The 21,054-nt window shown below is 47.6% G+C and overlaps 1 protein-coding gene across 3 annotated transcripts; it reads left to right on the top strand.

Annotated features, from left to right (window-relative positions):
• The first annotated feature begins 1,453 nt into the window (after positions 1-1,453).
• TCHP (trichoplein keratin filament binding) lies at positions 1,454-20,654 on the top strand. Of its 3 annotated transcripts, none has more exons than XR_005379282.1 (14): positions 1,454-1,607; positions 2,955-3,148; positions 3,958-4,168; positions 4,779-4,835; positions 7,023-7,091; positions 7,773-7,946; positions 8,800-8,912; positions 9,090-9,156; positions 10,094-10,266; positions 11,097-11,178; positions 13,174-13,359; positions 13,939-14,082; positions 15,071-15,158; positions 20,330-20,654. XR_005379282.1 is itself a non-coding variant. In XM_038575381.1 (13 exons), exons 2-13 carry the CDS (start codon positions 2,955-2,957, stop codon positions 15,101-15,103), a joined length of 1,503 nt encoding a protein of 500 aa, XP_038431309.1. In that variant the 5' UTR covers positions 1,454-1,607; the 3' UTR covers positions 15,104-16,421. The 3 variants fall into 3 exon arrangements, 1 of the variants encoding a protein (XP_038431309.1); XR_005379281.1 differs by lacking the exon at positions 20,330-20,654 and adding an exon at positions 16,076-16,421; XM_038575381.1 differs by lacking the exon at positions 20,330-20,654 and having other exon boundaries at positions 15,071-16,421.
• The last annotated feature ends 400 nt before the right edge of the window (positions 20,655-21,054 follow it).

The following is a 21,054-nucleotide window of genomic DNA, read 5'->3' as shown; positions in this document are numbered from 1 at the left end:
TTTTTTTTTCAAGAGTGTACTTGGAATATATCAATTTTAACTGGGTAGTGCCAGGCCAATGTGGGTAGGAACTCTCTGCCACACACAGGACCTGGGGGAGAGCTTTTTATTTTATTTTATTTTATTTTATTTTATTTTATTTTATTTTATTTTATTTTATTTTATAGAGAAGAGACAAAAGCAAAGCAAGGAAATCATTTTATTGGCTACAGCTTAAGTAGTTGCTTTATTTGGGCAAGGCTAGGTGGCTGTTTGACCTCACGTTTACTTTTTCTCAGATTTGAGAGCCTTGATTCTGGTGTTGGTTTTGGTTTGCTTGCTGGGCTAGCAAGGCATCAGAGCTGCCTCATCTAATGGTCTCCCTGTTCAATTACTTGACCATTCTCTTTTCCCAGAGAGGTGAGGTGAGGTGACCTGCCCGAGACCTCATAACTGGCTTGTGGGGGGGTCGGAATAGAGGCCAAAATGTTCAAGATACTGACTATGCTGTACCCAGAAAAAAACCCAGACAGATGAAAGAGAATGAAGGGAGGAATTAAGAGAATTAAACATGAAGAATGAGCAAACAAAAGAGGATAAATGAGTGAAGTCATCTTTATGACTTTTTTTAAGGTAAGTTTATTTAAACAAAATTTTAAACTATGCTTTATGGCCAACATGGGGCTTGAACTCATGATCTAGACATCAGGAGTGCGCAGGTTCCCCCAAATGAGCCAAGTGCACACCCCTTTACCACCGTTTTCATACATAAAATAATACATGGAACACATGTGAGTCCTGAAGCACCAATGAACACCCTTGTACCCACCACCAAGCTAGACAACAGTTACCAATAGCTTGTATGCACTTAGGTGACCGTTCTTGGAACCCGGGGCACACTGAGTGCATCTGGGGGCCCGACAACCCTGACAACTGGAGAACCTGATGGGATCGGCCTGGAGTTTGGTTCTTGCATCTGAATTTATTTGTTTCTTGTTTAAAGGCATCTGGACTTAAAAAAAAGAAAGCTCTATTTACTCCTGAGAGACACAGGCAGAGGGAGAGGCAGGCTCCGCGCAGGGCGCCCGACGCGGGGCTCGATCCCAGGTCCCCAGGATCACGCCCAACCGCGGAGCCCCGCAGGCGCCTCGGCAGCGGCCGTTTAAGACCCCCCCCCCCCCCCCCGGGTAATCTCCGTGTGCAGCCAGGCCCGAGACCCGCCCAGTCCTCACCTCGATCACCACCCCCCACCCGCGCCCTCCCGGGTAACTACCATCCTGAATTTTGCCTAGTCGTGAAGAGGCTTCTTTTTGCCTTCATCCTTCCTTGGTTCCGGGACTAGCGATGTTTGGGATTGATCTCCCGCCCCACCGCGAGAGGGCGCCAGAGGAAAAAAAGAAAAACCCAAACCAGCCTCCTTTCTCTCCGCGCGTTTGGGATCGCGCTGGAGGCAGCTTGGCCCTCGCGGCGCTCCGTCGTCGATCCGTTGCCCGGGCAACGGGCGGGGAAACCGCCGGCGTGGGGGCCGTGCGGCGCCGGGAAGGTGGCGGCGGGACGGGGCGGGCGTGGCTGGGGCATGCACGAGCTCGGCGGGGGCGCTTTTCGGAAACTCCGGGGCGCTGAGAAACGTGAGTCGGACGGTGGGCTCGGCCGGGCGGGTGTGGGCGCCGGGACCCCGTGGCCCCGCGCGGGCGGGAACCGTGGCGGACGTCCTGGGGCCCGGCCTCCCCGCGCCGTCCCCGCGCCGTCCCCGCGCCCCCTGCGGCCGTCCTGCGCCCTCCCCGCACCCACCCTGCGTCTGTCCCGCTCCCCCCCCCCCCCCCGCGCGTTCCTTGCGCCCCCTGCGGCGGTCCTGCGCCCTCCCTGCGCCCTCCCTGCGCCCTCCCTGCGCCTTGCTCTGCAACTCCTTTTGTCTTAGGAGGCTGTCTTAGGGGCTGAGAGAAAGAGGCGATCCGGGACCAGTCTTGTTTCTTGATTCCTGGTGCAGAGCTTTTCATGGGGTGCTTTTGGGGCAGGGAAAACGTGATGCCAGTCCGCCCCAGTTTCAAGACAGGCTGTAAACTGGCAGCCGCAGACCATGAACGCACATTATGTTCTTGCAGGTCTGAGCACTGAGTTTGAGGCTTGGCCTGGACCCAGACTTCTAAGCATATTCAGGAAACATTCCATGAGCACTGTGGTAGCCAGACACTGTGTAGGCCCTGCCCATCGGGGCAGCCCTGGGGTCAGGGAGAGGGGTGCCTGGACTGAGACTGCTGCCTGCTTTCAAGTCTCCATTGTGTCCCCGTTTTGCGTCGTGACCTGGGCAACTCGATTCCTTTCTGGGTCTCAGTTTCTCCATTTCTAAGTGGAGGAATGTCACCCCCGTGCTAATCCAGAACACTTCCAGGTGTGACAGCCAGGCTGGAGCACTCCCTGGGGGTTGCCTGACCCAGGGCCTGTTGGTCCCCATGGGCAGCCTATTGACATCTACAGAGCCCAGGCCCTGGTCTGACACTGGCGTGAATTAGGTTCCCAGCCCTTTCATCTCTTCTGCTTCCTGGCTCTGTGGTCTTGGGCAAGTCACTTTACCATTTTGAACTTGAGTTTGCTCACCTGCCAAATAATGGGGTGATTTTAACAATGAAAAAGATCATGTATGCCAAGAGCTTGGCACATATATACATTCCTGAAATCGTTATCCCTGTTACTTGGTGGAGAACATAGAAGCCCCCAAGTGCTTGGGTCAGCATTGGTTCCAGTCTTCGTCTGCAACGCCCTTGATGATGTCTGGCTCACAGCTGGGTGCAGTCCAGGCTCATTTAAAATAATGATATGCAAGTCATTTTAAAAATGCTGATGCCTGGGGGCGGGCACTAAGACTTCTGGTGTCATTGGTTTGGAGTGGGGTAATTCCAGGGGGCAGCCAAGGGGTGAGGACCGCTCATTAGGGAGCTGCAGCAGGCCCATTTTCGTACCATTGCCATTCTCTTCAGATGGCACTTCCCACGCTGCCCTCCTACTGGTGCAGCCGGAGGCTCCTGGACCAGCAGATGGCCCGACAGCGACACCGAGAGCAGGAGGCCCGGCTTCGGCAGCAGTGGGACCAGAACAGCCGCTACTTCAGGATGTCTGATATCTGTAGCTCCAAACAGGCGGAATGGAGCTCCAAGACCTCCTACCAGCGGAGGTACCTGCTGGGACCTTGGTGGGACAAAGGCAGGAAGCCACTTGTTGGTTACGGCTTGTGGCTTTAAGAACCCCTGGCGGGGGATGGGAAGGTAGAACATGGCTTAACAGCATGTTTTCTTGAATTTGCTGGACGGCATAGATGACTTGCATGGTGATGTTTACTGACCATTGAAAAGGAAGATCATCATGAAATGATATGTTTGCACTGAAAAGGAGAAAAGAATAGGAAATACATGTAGAATTTGGGAGTCTCCTGGTAACCCTAGATCCCCTGAGGGAACTACAATTAACAGTCTAATATGGATCCTCCTGTGCTTTTCCCCAGTTGTGTGTGTATAAATATACATATACATGTACATCCTTTGTTGCAGAAATATGTGTAAAGATGTGAAAGTTAAAAGCATAGGCTTCAGAGTCAGACAAACCTAGATGGAAATCCTGACTGTGTCACTTGCTGTAGGAATGAGCCTCAGTTTCTTCTTCAGTGAAGTAGGGCTACAACAGGACCTCCTTTGTAGGACTTTTGATTAATAGAAAGCCATCCATGTACATAGTATCTGGTACATGGTTACTGGTCAAAGTTAGCTGGTACATGCATATATGAGACCACTGTACATTTTCTTTTCACAAAAACCAGATTCTGTTATGCATAGTGTTCTGTGACCCGCTGTCTTTGCTTCGGCTGGAAGACACTTGCCCGTGTCACCATGTCATGTCCGCCTCAGCCTCCTTTGCCACGCATCAGAGCAGAGCATGCCATGTGTGGCTCTAGTGCGGCTGATTTAGGGAGGGCTCCCTCTCACCCAGCATGTATGCCTATCAGCGTGAGAAGATGAAGGAGGAGAAGAGGAAGCAGCTGGAAGGCAGACGGGAGAGGCTCAGGCAGCTGCTGCTGGAGGAGCAGGAGCTGCTGGCCAGAGAACTCGAGGCGCTGCGGTTAAGCATGGACTTGCGGGAGGGAAGAATCCGGGAGCGGCACGGCAGTCTGAAGTCGGCCCGAGAAGAGCAAAGAAAACTGGTAACTTCTAGCCCTTTAGGAGCAACAGAGCAGGAGTGTCCCCAGCTTGTCAGTGACATGTGGGATCACGGCTGGGCACTCTGGGCTGATCAGACAGCAGTTAACTGCAAAGCCAGCAGGGGGAGGTACTTGTGCTGCATTGTTCGTGATGTGTGTTTCGCACAAGCCACCTCTGTTCTCTTTGGCCCCTTAAATCATTATGTCAGAGTCCTTTGTCTTCATTCCAGTCCTGTGGTCCCACAAAGGCTTGGCACTGGTGTATTTTATCTTCCAAGTAGTTGTGGGGAATGGTGAGCACCAGTCTGTGTATTTAAGCCTGCTGTATATTTTGCAGCAGATCTGTCACATCTGGGACGCATCTGTAGCATCAGATCTTGGCACCCTTCCATCACTATTGTGGGAGTCATTTGTCAAGGCTGTCTGGTTCCACTCTGATGTCTCCCAGAGCCGGGGGTGTAAGGCAGGCAGGAGGTCTGAAGGGCAGGTGCAGTGATGGCGTGCCAGTGGAGGGGCTCTCAGCCTGAGCTGAACTTCCACTGGGAGTTATCCAAAATATGAATGGATTTGAAAAGTGAAATCAGGCTTCCTTTTTTGTGTGTTTTCTTGACAGATTGCTGAACAACTTTTGTATGAACATTGGAAGAAGAACAACCCCAAACTTCGAGAGGTGAAAATCTTTGATTTGCCTAAGTAGATGAAATCATGTTTCCCTTCTTGTTTTTTTAAGCTGGCATCTCTTGCTGGGGTGAAACAAGAGAGAACACCCCAGCCACCTGAAAAATGTACCATACAGATCTGGTTTGTTTGGTGTTCAGCCAACACTTACTGAACATTTGCCGTATGGTCCACCACCTGGGCATGTGGAGATTAGATGGGGCCCCACTCTTCAGGAGCTTGTGTCCAGTGCAGGTTGCAGTGGGCTGGGCAGGCCCAGAAAGCTGGGCATCAGGGCAGTGCCCCCAACTCAGTTGGGGGTTAGAGAGGCATCTCAGAGGAGTTGCTGGGGTGGAGGAGTTTGGAAGGACATGGGCATTAACTTGATGGTGTCGAGGTGAGGAAAGGACATTCCAGCTTGAGGCAGCTGAGCAAGGATCAGGTCTGAGAGAGTCCAGGGAGCAACAGTGGCTGGGGGTTGTGCCATCAGAGAGGGAGGGGCTGTTGCAGGATTGAGGCTAATGAGGCAGGCAGGCCCAGACTGGCCAGCCTTGTGTGACCTCCTGGAAGCACTGAGGAGCCACCTGGATAGTTTTTTTGTTTTTTTTTTAATTTTTTAAAATTTATTTATGATAGTCACAGAGAGAGAGAGAGAGAGAGAGAGAGAGAGAGGCGCAGAGATACAGGCAGAGGGAGAAACAGGCTCCATGCACCGGGAGCCCGATGTGGGACTCGATCCCAGGTCTCCAGGATCGCGCCCTGGGCCAAAGGCAGGCGCCAAACCACTGCGCCACCCAGGGATCCCCCACCTGGATAGTTTTAAGCAGGGGTATAGCAGGATTCCAGCTACCTTTCGAGGAGGAGTAGCTTTGGCAGCAGTGTTGAGGTGGACAGGAGGGGATGAGGCCAGGGCAGTGGTAGTGGAGGCCAGAATGGGGTGGCAGGAGAAAGGAGGGCAATGTGCAAGACCTGGGGGCAAGGGAGGGCATCCTTCCACGGAGACTGGCCTAGGGGAAGATGATCCTTGATGATGTCAATAATTTATTTCAACTCAAACTTTGTATCTCTGTTTGGTGGTGTGCGTTTATTTATTCGTAATTATATTTAGAAATTGCTAGTCACTAAGTAATGGAGCAATTTGGTGCTTTTGAGTCTTGTGCAGCTAGCATTCAGACTTTCCCTGGCCATTTGAGGGTTTAGGTGTGGGTGCTCCAAAGTCTTTTACTCAGAAGTGTTTATTTGGGACGCTTAATTAAATGTTAGAAATTAAAATTTTTTTTTTTTTTAGAAGTTAAAAATTTTTATAAATGACTTCCCAAACAAAAGCTTTTAGACAGTGCTACAATTCATTTTCTGATTCAAAAGATTCTCTAAACCCAAATCTCTTCCTTTTTTTTTTTTTTTTTTTTTTTTTTTAAATGGGAGGCTTGAACTTAGGACCCTAAAATCATGACCTGAGCTAAGATCAAGAGTTGGATACTTAACTGACTGAGCCACCCAGGCGTCCCCCCAAATCTCTTAACCCCAGAAGTGTTGCATCATTGCTACAGGGAACACATGTTTATGCAACTCTGCTTTGCAGAGGGAATTCTTTTTTTTTTTTTTAATTTTTATTTATTTATGATAGTCACAGAGAGAGAGAGAGAGGCAGAGACATAGGCAGAGGGAGAAGCAGGCTCCATGCACTGGGAGCCCGACGTGGGATTCGATCCCGGGTCTCCAGGATCGCGCCCTGGGCCAAAGGCAGGCGCTAAACCGCTGCGCCACCCAGGGATCCCCTGCAGAGGGAATTCTGAGTAGACAGGTACAAGGCGGCGTCTGTGCCTCAGTCAGCTCCTGCTGACTGGGGCCTGGCATGCTTTGGAGCAGGCAGGGGTGGCCTTTCTGATTGTATTTCCATTTCAGTGTACACTGACCTGCTCCTCTTCAACCCCAGGGGTGCAGGGAGAAAAGTTTGTGTTCCTTTGTTACAGCACTTAAGATTAGTTTAGAACTGCCTGGTCTTTTGGTTTACTGACTGACTGGCATTTAGACTGTATATATGTTGGGGTCACCTTGTGCTCCCTTGTAAGACTCCTCCGCCTGTTCCCATGCCTAGGGAACTTATGGTCACTGCCATTGTGTGGCCCTGCGCTGTGCAGTGTGCATCTGTCAGATGAACCAGTGAGGAAGTTAATCTCCTCTGCCTTCTCACCCTCAGATTGAATCAGCCCTTCACAAGGAGCATGTGATAAACTCCTGGAAAATGCAGAAAGAAGAAAAAAAACAGGTGTGGTATATGGCTCTGGAAATAGTCCTGCGTGCTGTGGTCGGAGTGCCACGTCTCCATGGTTTTGAAGTTTTCTTGTTTTTGATGTTAATGACGCCAGTCCAGGAATAGACTTTATCTCAGCTTACGTAACATGCTAAAGCTGAACAGCGCTTGCTCTTACACGTACGGAATCCTTTGTGATCGTTCTCGGGGCAAAGTAACACCAGGTGACCATTCCACTGGCGGGAACGTGCATCTTAAAGGTTGCTGTTGTTGCTGGCAGTCTCTTTTGATGTAGTTTGCATCATAAACTCTCAGCCTTGGCCCACAGCAGCACCTCTGGGGACAAAAGTCCACACCTGCATAGAGCTGCAGCATTGCCTCTGAGTTGATTTTGGAGAGTATTTTGCTGACTTTTGGAAGGAGCAGGAACCCTGGCCTTTTTAACCCCTCTGTTGTGCCGGTCACTGTGCTGAGTAATTTCCCCAGCGTCGTCTCTGAGGGAAGCATCACTCCCATGGTTCCCACCGTGAGAGCAGAGCCCAGGAAGATGCACCCTTGGCCAAGGTCACACTGCTGCTAAGTGGCACGACCCACTCTGGCGTAGATATGTCCAAATGAGGAACAGTGGTGGGGAACTGGGTCTTTGCTGGCCTTATTACAGATACTGATCTCCTGGGTTCTTTTGGGTCCATGTAGCAAGAAGCCACTAAAGAGGAAGAGAACAAACGGTCTGAAAATGAGTATGAACGGGCCCGAAGGGAAGCACTGGAGCGGATGAAAGCGGAGGAAGAGAGAAGGCAGTTGGAGGGCAAACTCCAGGCTGAGGCGCTGCTCCAGCAGATGGAGGAGCTGAAGCTGAAGGAGAAGGAGGTGAGGGCATGGCCCTGGCCACACAGCCTCCTCTTCTGCAGCCGTCTGTCATTATAAAACAGGCATTTCAAAAACTGCTGGATAGGTCCTGTTGAGGGGACTAGGGGATGATTCTAGGTTCTCTCTTCTGACATGTATTCCCAGCTGTGGGTTTTCCATCCTCCTGGGTTTAAGGCCCAGATTCTAGAATGTTCACGATGTAGAGAGAATACCTGTTCTCTCCTAGGTGTGTTTTGAGAGCGGCTGTGTGAGTGCCTTCTTAGAACTTGGATTTTCCAGGGCATTAAGTAGACTTGACTTAGTCTGATGTTCTAGCACATAGCTACAGCTCTCCCCAGCTGGCAGGTTTGGGATCTCAAGGCATAAACTATGAGGATCTTTGGTTCCCGAGGCCATTCTGAAAATAGTGTGCACTTTCCCTGAGCTAGAATCCTGGGCTGGATCTTGCCATTTGGATGAGGGAAGCCTGTCCCTCCTCAAGCCCAAATGATTCAGGAACCAGGTCCTGAATGTGCCCACTCTTTGCCCAATACTGAGCCAGGCCCACAGCCCTGGCCTTCATGGCAGGAGCCGTGTCAGTTGGGGAGACAGGTTAAGTTATAGTAAGGTGTGGATGAGTGCAGAGGTCCTGTGGGAGCATGGAGCATGGGTCTCATCCTTGTCCACAGGCTCAGGAAAGGCTCTTGTAGGAAATGAGTGAGACGGGGCTCAGAGCCCAGATGTGGGAGGGGGTTCTACTTACCCCTGGCCAGGCCAGCCCTGTTGATTTGTGTCTACTGAAAATGCGGATGAAGAACGTAGGGAGCTGTGATTCTGATGACCTTAATTGGGGTTACTGTCATCGTCACCACAGGCCACCAAACTGAAGAAGGAGCAGGAGAATCTGCTGAAGCAGCGGTGGGAGCTGGAGAGGCTGGAGGAAGAGAGGAAGCAAGTGGCAGCCTTCCGGCAGAAGGCGGAGCTAGGGTATGTGTGAGAAGGGCCCCGGACGGCTGGCCTGGCCTGGCGGGAGAGCCTCTCACTTTGCCAGTCTTGCGTGGGTGTCCCAAACCAGAAAGGATACAGTTTGTAGTAAGTAGTTGTCTGACCTCTGTTAATTGTTTATAAGACACTGAAGGCAGCACCTATTTTGCTCATTTCTAGACGCTTCCTGCGACATCAGTATAATGTGCAACTCAATAGGCGTACACAGCAGATCCAAGAGGAACTGGTGAGTCTAAGTCAGCCTGGCATTTCTTTCGCCCTTTTTGGAAGAAAATGCTTTTCATTGCTCAGTAGCTGAGTGTGTCCTCATAATAAAACACCAGGGGAGATTCCGCCTTCACCAGCCCTGCAATCCCTGCCCCTCCCCAGCAGTGTCTGCGTCAGTATCCTTCTAGATATATTTACACGATGCAGAGGGAAGTGGTGAAGCTCTTTAAAAATTAAAGTGGCGTTCCTCATGATGTTTACCTAACATTAAACCTCAAACACTGGGCGTGAGCTTGTTCTTTTTTACTAGCTGCTTGGTATTCCTGTTACGCATGTCTGTGACTTGCTAGTGACACAGGAACAGGGAGAGTGAATGAGCAAACCCATTTGCCTCCATCCTTGCCCGCTACATCAGAGTGGCCTGGGTGTGGCACTGCCACTGCTGGTGCTGGCATGCAGCTCTTCCCGAGGATGTCTTTCCCATCTCAGGACCCCCCAGAATTCCCTCATTCTTTACAGCACCCCACTGAGAGATGTGCATAACAGCTGGTTTCCTACTATTGTGTGTTTGGGTCATTCTCTTACAGAATAGCTGCAGTGAGCATATTGTGCACATGTCTTTGTGCCTTCGGGTGTCCAGTCTGTGCTCGCAGCAGTGAGACTGCTGCCCAATTATGTTCTCAGAAACTGCTACCAGGCATGTCCACAGGCAGGGACATGTGGCAGATGGGTCTCCCTTGGCAGAGTAAAGCCCCTGGGCCTCTCCTGTGTTGTTTTAAACCATACCTAAGTGGTTATACCCTGAATCTTCCCATCTCTGTCTTGAGAACCTTTGGAAGCATCACAAATGTCTGCTCTTAGGGCTGAGTGCAGAAAGGAGGGGCTGTGGGAGTGGGGCTATGGGTGCAGACAGGCTCCCCCAACGTGCCCACTATGCTTCCTCCTCCACCCTTCAGGAGGCGGACAAACGCATCCTGCAGGCGCTCATTGAGAAGGACGATGAGAACCAGCGCATGCACTTGGCCAGGCGGGAGCAGGCCCTGGCTGATGCGGCCTGGATGAAGCAGGTCATTGAAGAGCAGCTGCAGCTGGAGAGGGAGCGGGAGGCAGAGCTGCAGCTGCTGTTGAGGTGAGAGGTGGCACCTGTGTGGGCCTGACACTCCTGGCCTCTGCTCTGGTCCCTCACCTCCCACGGGGCACCCAGAGGGTCTCCCATTGTTACTGAAACATCTGTCTGTCGGACCTGGCTTGTCGGGGGTGTTTCCCTGAAGTTATTTAAGGTAGAAATCATTAGGGTTTGTTTTGTTTATTTATTTATTTATTTTTAGAGTCATTAGGGTTTAGAATAAGGATCTGTTCATTTAAAATCTTAGAAATTTAAAGCAAATTGTTATAAACTGCACAGATGCTGAATGCTTTTTAGGTCTCTATCATAAATGGTTTTGCATCCTAAAAATTAATCTAGTAGATTGAAATAATCAAATAATAGGTAACATTTGTTGAGCACTGATTGTGGGTCAGACACTAGGCAAAGCACTTTCCCATCCTCATCTTATGAATCCTGACATCCAGCCAAGTGGTAGGTACTCAGGTCACCAGGACTCGAGGAGGGCGAGCCAGCAGTGACCCCACGGGCAGGGCGACAGAGTTCAGTCAGGACTCCTCTCCATCTTCAGGGTCCTGACAGCTTCAGTTGCCTTGGTGTCTGAATGGCCTGGGAGCAGGTCATCCCAGATGCATTTTGTAAGGAGGTGGGAGCAAACTCAGGCACCCTAAAGCCCTTACTATGGGAGTACTCCCAGGGAGCTTATCCGTAGTTGTCACCTGTGAACAGTTTGGGTGCAGAAACTGGTCTGAAGGCTGGCCCCACGGAAGACGTGTGTACCTGCTGGTCCTTTAGTTGCTCTCTGTCCCGCAGTGGTGGCAGGGAGCCTGCTGTCATCTGCTCTGTGTTCCCAGGGAGGAGGCCAAGGAGATGTGGGAAAAGAGAGAGGCGGAGTGGGCCCGGGAGAGGAGCGCACGAGACAGACTGATGAGTGAGGTAATCCTGGCTGTGAGCTTGGACTGATCCTGCTAAATGTTCCGGAACACCGGCCTTGCTGGTTATCTTAAAGAGGCTTTTAATGTCATTATGAAAGAAATATCAACTTATCAGAAAAAGATTCCTAAGTACAGGAAGTAAAAACTGAATTACCCAGACTCATCTACACAGTCATCAGTAATTGATTTCATTCGACTCTTCCTGTTTCTGTGCATAACCTGTGTTTCTGTGCATTCCCTGTTATACTGTGCGATTTGATTTCAAACCTTTTAACATACTTTTACATCTTCCTGGTAGATATCTTGATATCTGCATACTGTGTCATGTGGGTATACTGTAGTTTGTGCTCTACTTCCCTCTTGTGGGTATTCTTTTTTTCTAATTTTGAGGCATTACATGAAACATTGCAGGGGCATCTGGGTGACTCAGTTAAGCGCCTGCCTTTGGCTTAGGTCATGATCCCAGGGTCCTGGGACTGAGCCTTGTGTTGGGCTCCCTGCTCAGCTGGGATCTGCTTCTACCTCTCCCCCAGCTTGTGCTTGCTTTCTCTCTCTCTGTCAAATAAAGTCTTAAAAAAAAGAAAAAAGAAACATTGTAGTGAACGTCTTGATGCATAAGGCTTTCCATTTTCCACATTTAGGATTTTTTTTTTCTTGGGGTGCATACCAGAAGTGGATTCATGGAGGAATGTAACTATTTTCTTTATCAGGACTTAAGTAAGTCATATGCATAAGGCATATCCCATTTAGAAAGAAATCTTTTAGGGGCTCCTGGCTGGCTCAGTTGGTGGAGCATGTGCCTCTTAATCCCGGGGTCATGAATTTGAGCCCCACATTGTGGGTAGAGATTACTTAATAAAAAAAAAAAATTTCTTAAAGGAAATCTTTTAGAAAAAAGCCTTCATTATCCATGTATTGAAAGTTAAAGTGGGGACACCTGGGTGGTTCAGTCGTTGAACATCTGCCTTTGGCTCAGGTCATGATCCCAGGATCCTGGGATTGAGTCCTGCATCAGGCTCCTGGAGGGAGCCCGCTTCTCCCTCTGCCCATGTCTCTGCCTCTCTTTCTGTGTCTCTCATGAATAAATACGTAAAATTTTTTTTTTTTAAAGATTTTACGTATTTATTCATGACAGAGAGAGAGAGGCAGAGACACAGGCAGAGGGAGAAGCAGGCTCCACGCAGGGAGCCTGCAGGGAGCCTGATGTGGGACGCAATCCCGGGTCTCCAGGATCAGGCCCTAGGCTGAAGGCGGTGCTAAACCACTGGGCCACTGGGGCTGCCCAATACGTTAAAAAAAAAAAAAAGTTAAACTGCTTTAAAATGGAAATTATATTTTATGCATGTTATTTTGGAATTCATGGGAAGTTGGGTTCCCAGTAGCGCTTTCCTGCTTTTGTGGATATTGATACTCTCCAGCACCTTTTGATTTTGCCTATTCAAAATGTTTTTCCTTGTTGTGGCCATTTTACATATCCCCTCCAGGGAGCATAATTGTGGGCTGTGGCAGGTGGCTTCCCACCGTTCCTGGTTCTTGAGGCCTGACCATGCCCTGGAGGTAGTCCTGTGCTGTGGCCAGGTCTCAAACCCAGAAGGTGTCTGCTACTCTGAGCAATAGATTTAAATCCAAAGGGTTGAGGGGATGACCCAGACTCTGTCTCTGGTCATCTGCATAGCTTGTGGTTTCTTTTTCCAGAACTGATGGGAAGTGAGACTCACAACCTTGTTTCTGCCTTGGGGAGGGGGCTCCATCCCCTCCTCTGACCTTGTAGGCACCCAGCTGCCTCTCCCAAATGCATAGTCTGTGTGTGTTTTGTGTGTGGCAAGGATGGGTAGGAAGTGGGGCTGACACTGCATGGGCCAGTCCTGTGGTCTGGACTCGCCTTCCTCTGGCATATTCAGGCCTGAAGCTGAGGACGAGGCTGGGTCTTGGGGCAGCCATGGTTACCTATGAGTGTCACACTGAAATCTGCCCTTTGCTTTCCTGCTGCGCGTAGGTTCTGACAGGGAGACAACAACAAATACAAGAAAAGCTTGAAGAAAACAGACGGGCACAAGAGGAGTCCCTGAGACACAGGGAACAGCTTATTCAAAATCTTGAGGAGGCAAGAGAGTCAGCTCGTCGTGAGAAAGAGAAGAGTGAGGAACTGAAATCGGCCAGGAAACAGGAGCTTGAGGCCCAGGTGGGCTCAGCCAGAGGGCAGGTGGGGGTGGGGGGAGGCAGCTTCGGCAAAGGCCACAGCCCGCCTTGCTATGGCCCTATCCCCCCCGAGGCACTGGAGGCCGAGACCCTTGACTTATTTCTGCAGCCTGTCACTAGGACCTTGTCTGAGAAACCCACATTTGTGAGCTCAGTGCACCCTTTTTTCTTTCCAGCTGAAACCCTGACCCTCCTAATTAGCTCCAGCTCCACTCCAGGTCCCCCATCTCTATAGGAGCAAGGCTGTCATGCCTAGCCAGCATGTTTCTTTCCAATCTTGCATCTGCATGCCTTTGGCTCCCTGGGCCACAGTTCCTATTTATTCAGTTTGGTACTTGATAGGGAGCACAAAATACTCTTCCAAGCACTTGGGCGCACCTGGAGCTTTTACACGCAGCCTTTCCAGTCTCATAAATGCCCTTACCTCTTCTGGCGCTTGCTGTCACTGTTCCTTAGCTGGGATTCTCCAGCCAGCAGAGATCCACAGGTTTTCCCTCCTGACCCGAGGCAGGGCTCTGCCCCTGGAAGCTTGGTCCTGGATGACTGTGCTCTTGGTGGCCAGGTTGCAGAGCGCCAGCTGCAGGCATGGGAGGAGGACCAGCAGCAGGAGGAAGAGGAAGAGGAAGCGAGGCAGGCAGAGCAGCTCACCGACACCCTGCTGCAGGAGGAGGCGAAGATGATGGCCGAGCGGGGCTACCGGCCCCAGGTAGGGAGTCTGCAGGTGACGGGCCCCTGCTGTCCCGGGCCTGTTCGTCACCCTGTGCACGGTGGGAGGTGAAGGAGCAGCGGTGCTAGGTCCTGGCTGTGTAGACAGTGGCATCCAGGTGACAGCAGCCTGGTTTCCCTCCCTCACAGCAACTCTGCGTGCCCCTTCCCCACTTGTCAATCCACTCTTCTCCTTTCGTCCTTCCCTGTTTCTCAGAGTACTTGAGTGACCCCTGTGCAGGACCACACAGGGCACACAGAGAAGTAAAGGCTGTCCCCCTGCTCCTAGGATGCTGATAACTATAGCCCCTGGGAACTGAGGGATGGCCCAACAGGCACATCACCTCTGCTCCTCCTGCACCAGGGCCGCTCTGGCCACCCTGGTGCTCTAAAGTGCTGCAACAATGCAAAGAGTCTGGCTCCTCTGTAGGCAGATATCTCTGGGAAGCCATTGAGGCAGGTTAAGCAGGTGTTATGCGGGCTACAGAACTGTTTTGTCCTGACTGGGGCCCTCGAGGTTCAGGGAACAGCATGTTCTCAACTCACTGGACCATGGATCAGTGAGTGCCTTGGGACCAGGCTTTCACACAGTGAAATGTGGAAATGTCACTAAAAAAGGTAATACGGCCACCTGTGTGGCTCAGTTGGTTAAGCATCTGCCTTCAGTTCAGGTCATGATCCCAGGGAACCACATGTCTGGCTCCCTGCTCAGCGGGAGGAGTCTGCTTCTCCCACTCCTGCTCCCCCCACTTCTGCACTCGCTTGCACTCTCTCTCTCTCTCTCTCTCTCTCAAATAAATGAATAAAATCTTTTAGAAAATAAAAAAGTTAATGAAGTGCTCAATTCTGGCTTAGGGTCAAAGTTTTATCACTGGTAAATGAAAACAGCCATTTCTAGTGCACTTTAGCTCTTATTTAGGTTGGGATTAGTCCCCAGTGCTCCAGACACTGCTGATCTGATCAGACTTGTATTTTCTTTCTTTCCTCAGCCCTACGGACATCCCAGAATTGCTTGGAACTGACTTCGTTGGTACCATAAGCACAGAGAGCAGGGACGCTGAGGCTCTTGATGCGCAGGTGCCAGATGGTTGTACAGTGTTCTGTTTGAGTGTTTGGGTCACTGCAAAACAGTTCAGTGAGCCTATTTGGGTCCATAGTTAAACGGAGCAAGGGCCACACCAGACTAAGGTGGTGTGGATAGGCAGCATCCAGCAGGAGGCTGTTTCCTGCCTTTTGTGTCCAAGGTGGGTCTCTTCTAGTCACACGACAGTGCTGTCGCCCAGTCCCATGATAGATTTAGAAAGTCAGACTCTGCATCCCAGCTAGGAGCTGTGGAGTGTGTCCTGTGACAGGATATATTTTTCTTGTTGCCTCATGCTAATTGTCAGCCTCCAGTGAAGACTCCCGCTGGAGAGATGAAGGAAGTTTCTCAGTTTTTAAACTTGCCATTTAAATTTCACTGTTCTGTTGAGAACAAATTGGTAAGCCTTGGTGCACTTCATTTTAGGTTTATCAATTTAGTGGTCCCAGAAGGATCACGTCTTGTTTTCTGGAAGAAAAAACTATGAACTCCAAGACAGGCTGATGTGCTCCATGAGTGCTTTCCGGAAAGGCAGCAAGAAATAGGTCTTTCCTCCTTCAGGAATCATTTGGTAGAATTTCCATAGATCACCCTGTGTGAGGTGATCCCAACATGTATGTTACTGAATCCCAGAAGGGGGCCTCAAAAGGCCACCTGGGTGGCTAGCCTTTTGGCATGACGTTTTTTTTTTTTGGCATGACACTTTGGACCTCTTGTGTCTTGTGAAGGTCTCAGCGCCACGCAGCCTTCTGGGATGTGTGTGCCCTGAGCCTGAAGGAGGTAGATTGTACTCAACCAGATTGGCTAGAACTTGCTCTTCCCACCGTGACACAGTTCTAGATTAATCTCTGCAAGGAGTACAAGTTCCCTGCAGCAATAATCATATTTTTATGACTTGTATATTTTTTTTCAGATTCTTCCTCTGAGACTTCAGTTTTCATTTATTGTATTTAAGGTTGCACATCTCAGTAAATTACAGCTAATTAAAGGGCTATGTGCCAGGTTATTAAAAACCAGAGTTTATTAAAAAAAAGTCCAGAGTGTAATGGGCTGTATTGCCTTCCACATACATTGTGCACTATAAAAACAAATGGAGCAGCAAACTGTATCCTTAATCTGTTTTTCTTTTTTTTTGTCTTGAATTTCTTTGGATATGATCCCCTGAGCACCACTTCCATCACTTCCATTATTCTTGCTCCTATATGCTTCCCCGTTTCAAATGTTCATTTATTGTGAAATAAAGTTCTAGTGTGAAGGGATTGCTTTCCAAGCTTTGTTACTGTTGCTTTTAGTAATTGTTGCAAAGTGGGCTGCATAGAATGAAAGATTTTTACTTTCCTACAGCTTTATTTCCTAGGACTGCTCACATTTTCTAGGTTATAGTCATTTTTCTTGTAGAAGTGCTGTTGTCTCCCCTCTAATTTCCACTGGATCGTCTTCTAAGTAAACCATAGAGTATTATTGGGAGTCATATACTGTCTGAGCTTCAGTATAGAGTTGATGTGGACAAAATGTCTGGTAAATAGGCATGTAGATATTTACTGAATATTTCTTTCTTTCTATTTCTTGTTTTTGAGGCCTGCCAGTAATATTCCTTAATAGCATTAAAAGTCTGTGTGATGCTGGTTCTCTAATTCATTTACATGTTTCCTCTCTATACTTGGTCAGAATAATAGTTTGTAAGTTTAGAGCTTCCATTGCTTTACTGGTTCCAGTATAGCCCAGAGTCCTCTTCTCTCATTTATAGTTTGTACCATGATTATGTGTGTCTATTGGGTTTGTTGTTTTTAAGCATCTTTTTCTGTTTCTTGTAAAATCAGTGAGTTTTGGATTATTCTTCACAGATTCTTCTATGAAGTTCAGTTCCTTTAGAACAGATGGTGCTGGGCAGCCCGGGTGGCTCAGCGGTTTAGCGCTGCCTTCAGCCTAGGGCCTGATCCTGGAGACCCAGGATCGAGTCCCACGTCGGGCTCCCTGCATGGAGCCTGCTTCTCCCTCTGCCTGTGTCTCTGCCTCTCTCTCTGTGTCTCATGAATAAATGAATAAAATCTTAAAAAGAAAAAAAAAAAAACAGATGGTGCTGAAGCCACCACTAATAAGAAGTGATTCTTATTTCCACTCTTTCTGCTCATTCAGCATATTATTTTGAGTTAATTTTTGTGAAGGGTGTCAGGTCTGTGTCTGTATATTCTTAGGCATGTAGATGTCCAGTTGTTCCAGCACCATTTGTTTAAAAGAATACTTGCCTCATCATATCACCTTGGCTCCTTTGTCAAATATCAGTTGACTGTATTTATGTCAGTGTATTTCTAGGCTCCTTAATCTGTTCCATTGACCTGTTTATTCTTTTGTCAGTACCACAAACTTCTGTAGTCAATTCCACTGTCCTGATTACTGTTGCTTTATTGTAAGTCTTGAAGTTGAGTAGTTATCATTTGTTCTTTTTCTTTAGTATTGTACTGGCTCTTCTGGGTCTTTGCCTCTCCACATAAACTTCAGAATCAGTATGTTAATAACTACAAAATACCTTGCTGGAATTTTTTTAAGCTTTTTTATTTTTAAGTAATTTCTGCACCCTTGTGCGACTCCAGCTTGTAACTCCAAGATCAAGAGTTGCATGCTCCACTAAGCCAGGTGCCTCAGTTGCTGGGATTTTGACTAGGATTGCATCGAATCTATAGATCAAGTTGGAAGAACAGACATCTTAACAAACTTCCTGTCCACAAGGATGGAACTTTCTTTTTAAAGATTTATGTATTTATTCATGAGAGACACAGACTGAGAGAGAGAGAGACAGAGACATAGGCAGAGGGAGAAGCAGTCTCCTCGCAGGGAGCCCGATGCAGGACTCGACCCTGGATCCCAGGATCACGACCTGAGGTGACAGCATGTGTCCAACCGCTGAGCCACTCAGGCATCCCACATGGGATATTTTTTTTTTTTTAAGATTTTATTTATTTATTCATGAGAGATACAGAGAGAGAGGCAGAGACACAGGCAGAGGGAGAAGCAGGTCCTCGAGGGGAACCTGATGTGGGACTTGATCCCAGGGCCCCGGGCTCAAACCCTGAGCCAAAGGCAGATGCTCAACCACTGCGCCACCCAGGTGTCCCACATGGAATATTTCTTTCTAAAATTTCATCATCAGAATTTTGTACCTCCCATAGCTCTTGTAATTTCTTTTTTTTTTAAGATTTATACCTATAGTATTTCTTTTTTTTTTGGTGCTAATGTAAATGGTACTGTTTTTAATTTCAAATTCCACCTCTTCATTGCTAGTATATAGAAAAATGATAACACTAACTTTCTAACCTATAACCTTGCTATAATTGCTTATTGGTTTCAGGAGTTTTTTTGGTTAATTCTTTCAGATTCTCTACATAGAGATGATTATATCATTTGTGAACAAAGAGAATTTTATTTCTTCCTTCCCGATCTATATCTTTTACTTCCTTTTCTTGTCTTAACTGCATTAGCTAGAACTTCTATGTTGAAAAGGAGTGGTGAGAAGGGGACATCTTTGCCTTGGACCTGACCTTAGTGGTAAAGCTTTGAGTTCCTCACCATTAGGTATGATGTTAACTGTAGGTTTTTTTTTTTTTTTAATCAAGTTGAAGTTCCCTTCTCTTCCTAGTTCACTAAGAGTTTTTATTATGAATGGGTGTTGGATTTTTTTTTTTTTGCATGTTTTTTCTGCATCTATTGATGTAATGTGATTTTTCTTTTTTAGTTTGTTGATGTGATGGATTACATTAATTGATTTTTGAATGTTGAACCAGCCTTGCATACCCAGGATAAATCCCACCAGTTGTGGTATATAATTCCTTTTATACACTAATGGATTCATTCAATTTGCTAATATTTTGCTGAGGATTTTTGCATTTATGTTCATAAGAGAGATTGATTTATAATTTTTTCCTGTGGTAATGTCCTTTGCCTACATTTGGTTTTAGGGTAATGCTGGTCTCACAGAATGGGTTGGGAAGTATTCCTTCTGCATCTATCTTCTGAAAAAGACTAGAGAGAATTGGTATACTTTCTTCCGTAAACATTTGGTAGAACTCACCAGTGAATCCATCTGGGCCAGCCTGGTACTTTATTTTTGGAAGGTTATTAATTATTGATTGAATTTTGTAAGTTGATGTAGGCCTGTGTAGATTGTTTCTTCTTGTGTGACTTTTGACAGGTTATGTCTTTCAAGGAATTGGTCCATTTCCTCTAGGTTATCAATTTGTGGGCGTGGAGTTGGTCAATAGTATTCCTTTATTGTCCTTTTGATTTTGATGTCCATGGGACCTGTAGTGATTTTTCCTCTTCAGTTTTGATATTATGATTTGTATCTTCTCCTTTTATCTTGGTCTAGAGGCTTATTGATTTTACTGATCTTTTTTTTTTTTTAATATTTTATTTATTTATTCAAGAGACACACAGAGAGGCAGAGACAGAGGCAGAGGGAGAAGCAGGCTCCACGCAGGAAGCCTGATATGGGACTCGATCCCAGATCTTGGGATCATGACCTGAACCAAAGGCAGAGGTTCAACCACTGAGCCACAGAATCCCTTTATTGATCTTTGTAAAGAACTTTTGGCTTTGTTGATTTTTCTCTACTGATTGCTTGTTTTCTAATTCTACACCAGTTACATATACATTATATAATAGACTTACAGTTAACTTACTTTTTGCTCCCTCTGGGTTGCCAATACAAATGTGGTTCTTTGGGCATTTTTGCAGTCATTCTGGACTTTGCCAGTTCTAATCCAAGGAGTGCCAGTTTGTAGGTCTAGGCTTCTTGTTACCACATAGGCCTTCCTACATCATGTGAGCCAGACCTTTGGCTTCTAGCGCCATCTCCACATCAGTACGTCCTGGATCTGTATCTCTAGTCCAGACTCCTACATCCACCAACCCTATGATATCCCTACTTTGATATGCATCTCAAAGGCACCTCCAACTCAGCACAAAACTATCTAATGATCTCTCCTACTAAACTCCTGTCATTAACCAAACAATAGCAACAACCTGGCGCTTCTCCAGTGTTTTCAGATAAAGTACACAGCACCACCATCCATTCTGCCAGCTGTAGGAATCATAAGCCTAGGAGCACTGAGTCCTGCTACTTTGACCTCTAGCAACCTCCAAGTCCATTTGCTTTGTTCCCTCTGCCCAGGTCTTTCATGGCTACCATCCATCCACCTCACCTTCTTCGTCCTGCAGTCAGAGATCTTTTACAAATACCTGAAATGAAAATCTCCCACCTTCTTCAGGTTCCTCTGCATTTAGACCAAGACTCAGATGCTTCCATGGCCTACCAGGGTCCCTCCCTGAATGTGCTGTGCTGCCTCTTGGCCTAGGAAATAATCAGATTGGGACGAAGGTGTTTCTCACAGCATTAGTTACAATATCAGAAACTGATAACCTGGATGTCAAACACTAGGAGGCTCTTTGAATTTGGGATGTTATGCAGTACATTAAAAGGAACATGGAATACTGTTTTTTGTTTGTTTGTTTTTTGTTTTTTAAGAAATATTCATGCTGTTAAATTAAGCTGTCCAAAAGTGGCATGCCTGGCTGGCTTAGAACATGTAACTCTTGATCTTGAGGTCATGAGTTTGAATCCCATGTTGGGCTAGAGATTACTTTAAATTTTTTTTAATATTTAAAAAAAATTATGTGTTTATTCATAAGAGACAGAGAGAGAGAGATAGGCAGAGGGAGAAGCAGGCTCCATGCAGGGAGCCTGATGTGGAACTCTATCCCAGGACTCCAGGATTATGCCCTGGGCCGAAGGCAGGCGCTAAATCGCTGAGCAACCTAGGGATCCCTAAAAATGTTTTAAATAAAATTCAAAAGCAATATTTGTATAATTCCCCTCTTAAGAAAAATAACACTCTG

The sequence above is a fragment of the Canis lupus genome, chromosome 26, assembly GCF_011100685.1.
Source record: "Canis lupus familiaris isolate Mischka breed German Shepherd chromosome 26, alternate assembly UU_Cfam_GSD_1.0, whole genome shotgun sequence".
Lineage (NCBI taxonomy): Eukaryota > Metazoa > Chordata > Mammalia > Carnivora > Canidae > Canis > Canis lupus.
Note: the sequence above shows the minus strand (reverse complement) of the source record. Positions and strands in the feature narration are given on the sequence as shown.

Bases quoted from the DNA above. Each gene is read 5' to 3' on its own strand.
- TCHP (XM_038575381.1), top strand. From the start codon at position 2,955: ATGGCACTTCCCACGCTGCCCTCCTACTGGTGCAGCCGGAGGCTCCTG. The intron at 7,092-7,772 runs GTGTGGTATATG...GGGTCCATGTAG, and splicing joins AGAAAGAAGAAAAAAAACAG to CAAGAAGCCACTAAAGAGGA. The intron at 14,083-15,070 runs GTAGGGAGTCTG...TTCTTTCCTCAG, and splicing joins AGCGGGGCTACCGGCCCCAG to CCCTACGGACATCCCAGAAT.